The 12,783-nt window shown below is 46.1% G+C and overlaps 1 protein-coding gene across 1 annotated transcript in view; it reads left to right on the forward strand.

Annotated features, from left to right (window-relative positions):
- Positions 1–12,783, forward strand: part of NOTCH2 (notch receptor 2) — a 140,169-nt gene that overhangs the window by 76,263 nt on the left and 51,123 nt on the right. The window contains exons 6-11 of the mRNA XM_045283711.1: positions 2,120–2,353; positions 5,620–5,775; positions 6,212–6,400; positions 7,426–7,539; positions 8,351–8,464; positions 10,333–10,566. Of these exons, the coding sequence (XP_045139646.1) occupies positions 2,120–2,353; positions 5,620–5,775; positions 6,212–6,400; positions 7,426–7,539; positions 8,351–8,464; positions 10,333–10,566 (1,041 nt within the window). The remainder of the gene's footprint in view (positions 1–2,119; positions 2,354–5,619; positions 5,776–6,211; positions 6,401–7,425; positions 7,540–8,350; positions 8,465–10,332; positions 10,567–12,783) is intronic.

A 12,783-nucleotide genomic window follows, 5' to 3' on the forward strand; every position in this document is an offset into this window, starting at 1 on the left:
GAATTAGCATACATTTGAGAGGCAAGAATCTCAGCAATTTTCTGTGTAACAGAAATGCTTCACCTATTTCTTGGTCATGTTTTCTGTATCTCACCCACATAACACAGCTGTTTTTTTTCTGAGGAAGCATTTCAGCTCACATAGTAAGGGAGCAGCAGAGTTTTCTATCATAAATGATTTCATCTGCCCTGGGGGAGATGATTGCCCCCATGTCTGTCTCTGAGACTCCACTTAGTCACCAGCTGCTCACTCACTGACTCGCACTACATTAGCTAATGCTGTGGCTGTAACTGACAGAAACCCAATACAAATTGGCGTAACTGGCAAGAGAGACATATTGCAAAGGCCATATCTCAGATGGCAGTCAGGCTTCAGGAACAACTGGAGTCAGCGACTTCAGTGCCACCGGGGACCCTGCATTTTCCTCTTGTTTGTGTGTCACTTTTCCCTCATCCTCGTCATGTTCCATGCAGGTTGGCCAAAAGTCCCTAGTCTGAGATGAATTAGTCTCTCATCTGAAATTAATTCTTAGTCAGAAAATTTGGGAAAGAGACAATGATGCAGCTTGGATTCGATTTCCATTCGGGTTCAGTCAGCTGGGACCAGGAGGGTGAGATCATGGTATTTCTTCAGGGATGACATGGAGGGAGGAGAGAGCACAGCGATGCCACGTGCCCATCCTGCCAGCGGAGGTGGTAAACTCCTGAGCTTTCTTGCAGCCAAGTGGTGGGAGATGGATGTGCAAACAAGGGTTCCTCAATCCTGTCTGTACAGGTTAAGAGTATAGTGAAGGTGGTCATTTAGGATAGATCAGGCACAACCAACTTCTGCCGGCAATAATGGCGATGTAGCTGGGCACGTTGTAGGCCTCGGTAATTACTCGAGTCCATTGAATTGCTGTTAGTTATTCTGGGGACTAGAGATAGCCTTGGCATTTTCTGAAGAGAAACATCATGGTTTTTTCACTAAGAGGCCTCTTCATCAGAATGCCTTTTTGAATTATTCATTGAGTTCTTTTTAAAAAGAAAGAATTAAAGTCCTTGGAGGTTTTTGGTTTTTTTTTTTTTACTCTCAGCAACTTGTCAGGTTTGAGAGCATGCAGATTATCTGAATTTTCGTTCCTTTTGAGAGCTCTCTAATGCGGATTTTCACAGACTTCCAATAAGGCCAATTCGCAACGTGTTTTTCAGCTCAGATGACTAAACTGCTCGTTAGTAAACTTTCCCTTGGTTGTAACTTGAAGTCTTACTCTTGTTCTTGTTATGGGACCTAAGACCCTTTGCCTCAGTAACCCATCCTCTGAACTGAAGCATATTCCTCAGTGGTCTCATGTTTATCATCCTGTAACATGCTCTTCCTCAGGCAGAGCAAGCCTGGGCCTCCCCACTCATATTGTATGGGTGGCTGTTCTGTGTCCTGTTCCACAAATCCACACCCTGGAAGACTGCTCCACTGTTGGGAATCTTGGCATGGCCTTTCACATCCATATTTTACCAGGGCTCTCCATCGTCTTTAATGTCTTTTTACTGCCCTTGCTTGCTCTATCAGTTTTCTTGATCAAGCTCTGTATTTTGGGATAATTCTAGGTGCCCATGTAGATGTGGGAAACAACAGAGAGACCCTGCATACGCTTTGCCAGTTTTACCTAATGGTAACATCTGACAAAACGATGGCACAATAGCAAAACCAATGAGCGGTACACTGAAGTATAGAACAGTTGCTGTCCTGTTCGGACACCCAGGTCCCTTCTCGTTGTCATTTCCCGCATTCTTAGACTCTCCTCTCCTCGCTCTTCTCCGGCTTGAATTCATTGTCCAGGGGCGTAACTGTGTCAGAGGGCCTGCAGCTCTTACATTCTCTCTGATATGGTGGCTAAAATCTCAAGCTGTCAATTTCTCACAGTGGCAACTTGCATTATTGCATAAATCACTTGCCCGCACTAAATATCATGTGGCTGGCTTAAGGCGACCTTAAAATCCCACAAGGGCCTGGTCTGCTAGGGGCTCTACTGTGCCTCAGTTTAAGGCAAGTCACATGATGGCAGGGAGTAGGTGGGGGCTGGTGGTGTCTTCCTCCTTTGAGACTTCAAACTTTCTAATCAGGCACTTTCTCCCAAAAGGACAATTCTGCACCGAAGATGTAGATGAATGTCTGCTACAACCCAATGCCTGTCAAAACGGGGGCACCTGTACCAACCGCAATGGGGGCTACGGCTGCGTGTGTGTGAACGGCTGGAGTGGGAATGACTGCAGCGAGAACATCGATGACTGTGCCTTCGCCTCCTGCACCGCGGGCTCCACCTGCATTGACCGTGTGGCCTCCTTCTCTTGCATGTGCCCAGAAGGAAAGGCAGGTAAGGCCAACAGGAGAGAGCTGGGGACCAGGGAAGGATGCGCAAGTAAGGGTCAGGGCTGCTTCTTCCCTTGCATCCTCATTGCAGTCTTTTTTGAATGACCATCTTTAGGATTACATCACTCAAGACTGTTCTTCTGGAATTGTAACCTGCCAGCCAAAGTGCTGAGTTAGGCTTCTTCCTTAGGCCTTTCCAACTCTGTGTGCCCCAGTTTTGCATTCCAAGAAAAAAACAGTAGCTATGATCTTTTGAGGTATCCGGTGAGATCTCAGGTTGAAAAGCAGAAATTCAAGCGACTCATCATAACTGGATCAGGTACTTAATTGTAAGAAGGGAGTATCCATTTTTCTCAGAAGGAGTTGACAAGAGAGCAGTGTATAAGTGCATTCCAGCCCTCCATATCTATGAAAAAATTACTCTCAGGGATGGTTTTTACAGAACACAAAGCTAACATTTCCTCAGTCTCTCTGTCAGTTTGACAGCATCTAGTCCTTGGAGTAGGAAATCCATGGGCGGAGGACTATATGGAAGATTATAGCTTCAGTTGAAAGAATGTTCCTCCCAGAAATTTTGAAATGTTATACCTTTCCAAAAGCCCCACCTCCAGCTTTGGGAAGGAAGCCTTAGCTACCTGTTCTTAAGCTAATTGCAGACTGGAAAATCCAGTTCCCGTTGTGAACTAGGCAGAACCTGGGGCCTGCTAAGATCTTTGGAGTCCGGTGGGCAACAGAGCCAGGGACGCTGGAACTCTAAAAAGGCTGCTTTCAGAAATGGCTGGTGATGTTCAGCTGCTTTTTCTTCTAGGACAAATGCTGATGGCCTTTTGCTCGGCAGGCAGCATGCGTCTCTTCATTCAAGTTGTACCTCCGGTGTATGAGACGGGACAATAGGAAAGATCAGATCTCAGACTCCCAGCCGGAGCACAGCTGAATGATATTTTTAACCTATAGACTTTCATATTTATTTTCCTCTTTAATGAATTTGGAGGTTGTATATTAAAAAAACAAACAAACCGAGAAAGTAATTTTTACATAATATTAGAAACAACATGTTAGAATTCTTTTGAAATTTCTTGACTTAATATTATGTATTGGGGACAGGAGAAAAATAGAATAATATTATTTTGAGAAAGATTCATGATTTTCTGTCTCTCCAAACATACAAAGGCCTGAGAGATGGTCTGTCGTGAGGTGCTCTCAAACACTGACCTTGTCTCTTCAAGATGCATAGAAAGCAGAGCTTAGTGAGTAATGGAAACTTTTACGTATGACAAGACTTTGTACAAATCCCTGCATTTATAAGAGAGGTTGAACTGTGTGAATGATTTTTTTTGCCTATCCATAAGTCATCGAGGTCCCAGTACTAAGTAGTGTTTGTATGTGTTCATTGTCGGAAATTTAAATGGAACTGGGCATCCTCGTGTTTTCATTGCTTACGTCTGACACCTGTGTTAGAATTCCTCCAGTTACTGGTCTCCTCCTCATTTTTCAACCTATAGGTGTCTTTACCTGTTTGTGTCTCTGAGTACGTGTGTGTATAAACAGAAAGATATACATGCACACACATAGTGTGACAAGACATTTCTACATCTGTGTTTACATAATCTGTAAATATATCTGTGGGATACAGTAGAGCATACAACAAGCAAAGCTATGAAGTCTTCTTTGCCATAGCCAAACACCTTCAGAGAATGAGTTGCTGGGACTGGTGGTTCGGGACCATAGTGTTTGGGAACATCAAGGTTAAATGGCAAAGCATAGCCCACAAAGCCAGTGTTCTACATTCTGCTTTGGTGAGTAATACCTGGGATGTTAAAAGCTTTTGAGCGATCATCTAAGGTTCAATTAGTGGTCTCTCTCCCTGTCCAGAAAAAGAAAAAGAAGAGGAAGGAATTTGAATACACATGAAAGTAATTAGTCCACTGGACTAACGGACCATACAAACCCCAGCTCCCGTGACCCAGGGACCAGAAGAACTAGATGGTGCCCAGTTCCCACTGCTGACCACTCTGAAAGAGATCACAATAGACAGTGTTGGGTAAAATGAGAGGACACTTTGAAACAAAGCTCAGAATCATAAAAATGACCAGACTCACTGGTTGGATAGATATCGATTGAAATTGAACTCCCCTCCTTGGTTTAACTGACAGCCAAATTATAAGCTTGTCTATAAAGTAAACAGCAACAGCAGAGTAGTATATCCTAGAATCAACCATTCAAAATCAAAAGGGTGCCATTTCCCTGGAGACAAGAAGAGATAAGGGAGAAAGATGCATTTCCCTGGAGACAAGAAGAGATAAGGGAGAAAGATGGATGGAAATTGGAAACACAGGGATAAGTGAGTTAAGGGATAAGTTACATTGTGGGAATTCCATTCAATGTCATGAAACAAAATGCGTATGAATTGCTGAGTGAAAAATTGATTTGCTCTGTAAACTTTGAGTCACCAAAAAAAAAAAAAAAAAAAAATAAGAAACGATGTTCCTAAAACCCCGCCCCAGCAATAAGCAATAGAATAAATACAATGTACATAGAAGATGATTAAAAATCGGAAAATCAGAGCCGAAGTGGATTTCCTAAAGCTCAGGAGCAAGAAGGGGAGCAGCATGTGAGGTGATTCTAGTGTAAGGTGACCAGATGTTAACATTGTTAAAGCAGGACACCATTGATAAAACTCATATCCTGGCGAAATAGCCACATGGCAGCCAAAAACCGTATACCCTAGCTTGTTGTGCAGTCTTTCCAAAAATCGGGACTTTTAAAAAATGCTGCGGGATGCAGGACAAATTGTTAAAAATTGGGACTGTCCCACCAAAAGCGGGACGTCTGGTCACCTTATTCTAGTGTCTCACCTCCCTCCAGCAGCATGATTTTGGCGGGTTGGGTCACCAGAAAAAAACACAGGATTCACGTAACATTTGTGGTGTTACACTAAAAAGAATTTGTTGTTTATCTGAAATTCAGATAGAACTGTGAAACCTCCTTTTGTTTTCTGAACATGGCAGCTGTAGTAGGATACCTCCAGTTTCCTGTCTCCTCGTTTCTGTCAGCCGGTCGGTGTCTCTGCCTGTGTGCATGGTCATGCCTTGAGATGACCAGGACAGGCTCCTAGGGTAACCTGCCCCGGTCGATTGCTCTGCTGATGGTCACAGACTGTACCTTTGGTAGGGTCAGGCGAAAGGCAAGTGGCGTCTAAATCCAAACATTGGGTTTTGATCACCTAACCATGAGACGTTTCCACTTCCCCTTTCCCCCAACCTGTGGCAGGTCTCTTGTGTCATCTGGATGATGCATGCATCAGCAATCCGTGCCACAAGGGGGCACTGTGTGATACCAACCCCCTGAACGGGCAGTATATTTGCACCTGCCCACAAGGCTACAAAGGGGCTGACTGCACAGAGGATGTGGATGAGTGTGCCATGGGTGAGTACACAGACCCTCTTCCTACTCATCGTGCACCTGCCGAGTTCATCCGGCATTGAAACACAGCACATGTAGCTGTAGGGTCATATGCAACCCAGGCCGCCGGTCTGCCCTGCTACATGCCCACTGTTTACAGCATAACTGTATAGTCCACTCTGGGAATTGAAGTGTATGCGTGGTCTGTACTTGACTCTTAATAATAAAGCCCTCCCTCAATGACACTTGAATCAGAAGCAGTGCAGGGGTGCATGAGCGTTGGCATGGCCCTAGTCTCGTTTCTTTATTGTTTTAATTGGGGAAGGAAATAGGAAATTGAGACATAGATCACTGAAGGACCGTCTATCATGCTACAAACATCTCCCCTGTCTCTGTAGTCCACGTTTGTTGAAACTCTCCCAAAAGCTTTGATCCTAGTAATTGATGCTGTGTATTTCAGCCAATAGCAACCCATGTGAGCATGCAGGGAAATGCGTGAATACAGATGGCGCCTTCCACTGTGAATGTCTGAGGGGCTATGCAGGGCCTCGCTGCGAGATGGACATCAACGAGTGTCACTCAGACCCCTGCCAGAACGATGCCACCTGCTTGGATAAGATTGGAGGGTTCACATGTCTGTGCATGCCAGGTAAATGGGGATCTAGGGAGGGGGGGCTTCACTACACTTCACAGCAGGACACGTGGTCATTCACATCAGTTCCCCTGCCTTCGCCAGCGCTGAATTCCCTATATGCACGGTGGAATATTGAAACACATGAATGGCCAGAACCTGACTCAAGGATCCCAGACAAAGAGAATGTCTGAAGCTATATAGATCAAATGAAGCGAGTTGATAAAACCCCAGAAGTGATTACCAATATTTTTACTGAAGTGCCCTTTGGTTTAATGAAGGACTTGTTAGAAGAGCACTTTATTTAGCAAGCTTTCCTGATTCTCTAATACAGCGGTTCGTAACAGTAGCAAAATGACAGTTATAAAGTAGCAATGAAAATAATTTTGTGGTTGGGGGGTCACCACAACATGAGGAACTGTATTAAAGGGTCGTGGCATTAGGAAGGTTGAGAACCACTGCTCTAATATATTGCAAATGTCCTGCCATTCAATTTATTGAAATTATCTTACCCACAGTTGTGTAGACTCTTGCCAATTACCCGGATGAGGCACGCATTTCCTTGTATTTGGGAACTCTTCTGGAGAGACCATTTGGGAGAACACACCCAGCTGAGCGGGGTGGCTGCTCTGCCTGCTTCAGGATGCCGGTCTCTAGCAGACAGAAGGCTCCCGGAGCTTGACCTGCACCTGAGAGCAGCAGCCGCCCAGGCCCTGCTGGCCTTTGGGAACATAGGGTTGGGACCCTTTGTGGCCTGGCGCTACCGTGAAAGTATGGACTGGTTACTGAGCATGTGACACAGTCTTGGTTTGCACCTAGGTCTTACCTGTGTCTTTGGAGGGAGTCCTTTGTGATTCACGGATCATGCGGCTCTCTCCCTTGCTTGTCCTGAGTGGCTACTTCCCGTCACCGCCAACCACCTTTCCCTTCACAGAAACGTTCAGGCTTGTGGAGGATGTGACCATGTTGAAAAGTGTGTGCTTTCTTGGCTAGAGCGCTCCTGTTCTACTCGCTGAGTCACTTGTGTGGTCTACTTTGTTCAGGTTTCAAAGGTGTACACTGTGAACTGGAGATAAATGAATGTCAGAGCAACCCTTGTGTGAACAATGGGAAGTGTGTGGATAAAGTCAATCGCTTTCAGTGCCAGTGTCCGCCTGGTGAGTGCCCACCACCTGCCCCCGTTTCCTTTGAAAGCACAAAGCCTGCTGCTCACAGGGGCGGGAGAAGGGAGAGAATGTGTGTGGGCCGAGCATGAGGAAATCATTAAAGTGAGTGCTTCGTGATAGGCGTGTGTGTATAAAGATGGGGAGTTTGTCTTAGCTGGTGGACCTTCCAAATCCTCTGTGGCCAGAAGTCCAAGTCTGTTCTTGAATGGACCATGACCTCTCTGTCTGTGTGTATTTCACAGAGCTCATACCCCACAGAAGCCTTGGTAGCAGGCTGTGCAGAATTTCCACCCCACCCCCATGGGTCATGTTCCTGAAACCCCTCTGTGAGACTGTTATTTTTAGACATTTCACCAGTGGGTCTAGAAGCAGACAACACAAGTCAGTTTCTTCCAAAGAAAGCTCTTGTCTCCGCTTTTCCTTCCCAACGCTATTGCTGAGACGTGCCAGATTGTCTGCCTTACACTATATATAGCTTTGTTTCAGAGAGACGCTTCCAGTTGCCTCTCAAACTGCACTTCCTTGCCTGACGGCTCCCGGTATAACCTTTCCGTCCTTAGCTGCTCCGACAGGAAGGGAGATCCCCACCTAGAAGAAACAGGCATAGAAATGCTCCGCAGGTGTCTTCGATGCCCTCTGAGGCGCACTGGACTATAATCTTAGTCACCTGTTGGGGAGAACAGTGCTCTCCATTGCAGAACTACTGCCAGTCACCATACCCAACTCATCTTTAGCATCACCCTTGTAATAAAGGAAGACCAGGAATAACTCTTTGAATTTTGTCACTGATGGCATTTTTCAGGTTTCACGGGGCCAGTTTGCCAGATCGATATTGATGACTGTTCCAGTACTCCGTGTCTGAATGGGGCAAAGTGTATCGATCACCCAAATGGATACGAATGCCAATGTGCAACAGGTAAGGTTCTTCTCACTTTTCACCGCCCCTCCTCTCCCCTCCCCGAGAGGCCCACCCGAGCAAAAATTAGGGTGTTGTTGTTTTGGCTAGCTGCTCTCTGGCTAGTCCACTTACAGGGGGCCGCTCCGTCTTCAGGAGAAGGCCCCCTCCAGCAGGGATATTTTTGCTGTTTTCACTGTTTCCTGCTACAGCATCTGCCTCACCCTGCACACAAGTATGACCTGGCTGGCTTGTTTCCACTTGGTGCCCCTGTCTTTCTGGGACAGAGTTTGGCAATAGTGAGTTTCCAGCTGGCTTGACTTACTCCTTTGAGAAAGGGCAGAATTCCAGTTAAAGCTGCTTTTTCTACTGAAGCTTCTCTGCAGGAGGCTTGTCTCGGTGTGTCTTGAAGCAAGTGGCTGAACAAAGACTGAGAAATATAAGCACAGATTGTGTGCACGTACGAGGTTTTGTACGTAGAAGACAGCGCATGCCGCAGAGAGTCAGGTATATAACTGTCAGGAGAGCGCTCTGGCTCTCTGTCTGCTGTTCTTTCCGGACTTCAGCTGCTTGTGCACAAACAGTCCCTGTCTTTGGGGCTGAGGCCTCGTTTTTCATTTGGGAGATGGATTTGAATGAGCCCATCGTCCCTACTACATACACATCTGCTTCTGCCCAGGCCTGTATTCTAGAGACCAGCTAGACTTTTAATTGCGTTTGTAGGAAAGGTAAATTCGCCATTTCTTTTTTCTCTGACTGTTCGAGGAGAAAATAACTTATATCTTCAAAACATTATCTTATTTTAGGGGGGAAAAAAAGGATTCTTCAAATAGTTTTAAGTATCACGCCCATGATTTCCCAGTGGCCACAGGAAGGCAAATTTATTCCCATAAACCAATGCGAACAGTGGGTATTTCTTTGGCCTTGGAAGCCCAGGTTCTTGCAGAACGGCCCAGACTGGGCCACGTGGAGGAGCCACGCAGCTTCCCTCGCTTTGCATCAACAATTGGTTCTGTCTGAAGAAGTTCCATCATCTCGTCTTCCACTTGTCAGCTTCTTCCCTCCGGGAGCATAAGGATTAAAGAGCTTGAACTCGAATTTTTAAAATTCGAGTTGACACCTTTTTGGTAAAGGTTTAAAGTTGGTCCCCTGAAGCCTCGAAGGAGGGGGCTCTGATTTGTTCCTTTCCCTCTTAAATACCCATAACTGGTTCATTTTCATTTCACCAAGCCAGTGTTTATGAAAAACCCGCCGTGTGTGGATATCGCTGCGGGAAGAGAAAAGAGAAATATAGAAAAGCTTTCTGTTCTCCTTGGAATTGGGAAGATAAAATACACAAAACCATATGTGGCATTCTGCACTCGGCACCTATGGAAAGGAGCCCTGGTGGGGCTGTGGTTGTGCTGGACTGTGATCCGCATGGTCGGCAGTCTGAAACCACCTGCAGCTGCTTGGGAGAAAGGCTGGGCTTTCTCCTGCCGTCCGTCAACAGTTACGGTCTCGGAAAGCCACAGAGGGGTCGCCAGGAGTCAGCACGGACCCGATGGCAGCGGTTTTGGTGTGTTTGGATATGTTGAATTTGGCAAGAAAAGGGATACTCCGGCAAACACATAAAGGGGGAAAAGCACTGTTCGTCACCGAAACCCCATGAATGAGTCCAAAAGTTATTTGCACAATACAAATTTGATTGGTAAAACTTTAATCACAACTCTTCAGTCTTACTTTACAAACGGCAAGCTCTACTCTGTGTCATGAAGTCCAATAAACAGCATGAGTGGTTTTAAGAAATGGGAGGAGTGTTGGTAAACGTTGGGGCAGTGGCTATATTTTGTTTCGATGGGAGGTTTTCTGCCTTAGTTTCATGAGTCCTTGTGAAATTCTTTCCAAAGGTTTCACGGGCGTGTTGTGTGAAGAGAACATAGACAATTGTGAGCCGGACCCTTGCCATCATGGCCAGTGCCAGGATGGTATTGATTCCTATACCTGCATCTGCAACCCGGGATACATGGGCGCCATCTGCAGCGACCAGGTCGATGAGTGCTACAGCAGCCCCTGCTTGAATGAAGGGCGCTGCATCGACCTGGTCAACGGTTACCAGTGCAACTGCCAGCCCGGCACATCAGGTGAGTCCACTCTGCGTCCGTGTGCCTTGGGGTTTTTACTGCTTCTCAGAAACATTTGGCAGAGGTGCCTCAGATTTCTTGGCACACATTCAGAGAGCTAAAAAACAGCCCTGACTCTGAGAAGCGCAGCCAGTCACAACTAGGAACAGCTCCGAAGCAGACGGTTCCATCCAGTCCAGAAATTAGGGACAATGGCTTTGCAAAGCTGAAGATTTTGTGAGTATGTGCTTTTTTTTGTTGGTTTAAATCATTTTATTAGGGGCTCATACAACTCTTATCACAATCCATACATGCATCAATTGTGGAAAGCACATCTGTACATTCATTGCCCTCATCATTCTCAAAACATTTGCTCTCCACTTAAGCCCCTGACATCAGCTCATTTTCTCCCCGCCCCCCCCGCCCCCCCCTTCCTGATGCCTTGTTGATTTTTTATTTATTATTATTTTGTCATATCTTACACTGTCCGACGTCTCCCTTCACCCACTTTTCTGTTGTCCATCCCCCAGGGAGGGGGTTATATGTAGATCATTGTGATCAGTTCCCCCTTTATCCACCCACCTTCCCGTTTTTGTTTTTGTTTTTCAAAGGTGGCATATCACTTCCCAAAAATTGCAATTATGATTTGAGGCTTAAAAATGATCTTTGCTTTGTGACTTGATTTGGTTTTCCTTTTTATTTTACCCACCACCCCGGATTCATGAAGACTAAATGCATCTTCTTCTCTCCCAAGCACACCTCTCTTTTTTGCGTAGTTTGTCCCCCACTTCAGAACCCCGTTCCTTTTTGATGCTTTTCTTCTGCCTCTTGTCTCCGGTGGTGCCTCTGGCTGTTTGGGGGCCTCTAAAGGCGGGGAGCTACTTTGCAGCACCACAGACGTCTGTCCCTAAGAATGCCGAGCCGCCATTTCCCAGACCCGGAGTCCATGGCCGTTCAGGACCCCAGTTGAATGACCGATTGTCAGTTGTGAGGACATGTTTCTCCTTTTGGGGGGAGCGCGGGGCTATTTTCCCCAGCCACAGCATTTCCCAGGTCTCAGTGGATTCTGTTTTACTTATTAGATGAGTGATTATTGTCACAACTCTGGTTAATGGACAGCGAAGTACTATTTGTTAGATCAAAAGAACATGCATTAGTGGAAGATTAACCAATGTGTGGCTTTGTTAGAAGGGACCCCTCCAATACAAGGGAGTGATTTATTGGGACCACATTCAGGACTTAAGGAAAGAGGCCTGTGTATGGGGGCAAAGGTGGGGGAGGTGATTAGATGCCCTTATTTTATTTTGTTATTTCCAAACCCATTTCTTCAAACTTGTCAGAGGCCCTGGTCTTCATCCAGCACCTCATACATGCCAAGTTTGAAAACAAAGTCCTTTTTGAGTTGCTCAAGCATATGAAAAACATCCCATGCCTTCACAGCTGAAAATGCCACCCCCTCCCCACGTTTAGATAACTCGCTAAAAGGGCTGAATAGATCTTTGTGAAACCTTCCAAAAGCAATTTGCTTCCGGGCTGGTCCCCAGACATGAGAAATTGCAGTCCGAAAAGAAATTTGAGAGATTTACAAGCAATTGAATGGACGCCTTTAGAATAGCAGGGCTGTTTCAGGCTTTGCTATCATTCCCATTATAACAAACATGCTGGAAAATGGGGTGAGTCGTGGGTTGGCAAGCACTTTGTTTTCTCTGGGAATGTATCATCATGCCAGGGTTTCTCAGGTGTGTTCCCCGGGGTGGAGAGAGGGCAGGGTTTAAAAAGCCGTCACCGAGAAAGGCAAAAAGTGATTTTGAGGGATTGCAGGCAGCATGGAGAAGGGAAGCCCTGCGTGCTGTTTGAGAATTAAAGCAAAGAGATGCAGGCGGCCGAAAGAAATGTTAAACCGTAATGGGTGAAGAAAGAAGGGCTGTGTTCCAGGGGCTTGGGTGGGTGAGTGGGAGGGTCTGTTAAAGGACTCTTGATAAATAGACTCTTGCATTCTAGAGTGAAAACCAGAGTCCTTATAATCAGTTCCTCCTTTCCAGCACACCCTCCCTCAACCCTCCCAGTATAGCCACTATCAGCACTGGTCCTGAAGGGATCATCTGTCCTGGATTCCTTGTGTTTCCAATTCCTATCTATACCAGTGTACATCCTCTGGTCTAGCCAGATTTGTAAGGTAGAATTGGGATCATGATAGTTTGGGGGCAGGTGGGGGGCGGTGGGGGGCGGGTAGCGTTT

The sequence above is a fragment of the Echinops telfairi genome, unplaced genomic scaffold, assembly GCF_000313985.2.
Source record: "Echinops telfairi isolate 266 unplaced genomic scaffold, ASM31398v2 ScPeMD7_7466;HRSCAF=8504, whole genome shotgun sequence".
Classification (NCBI taxonomy): Eukaryota; Metazoa; Chordata; class Mammalia; order Afrosoricida; family Tenrecidae; genus Echinops; species Echinops telfairi.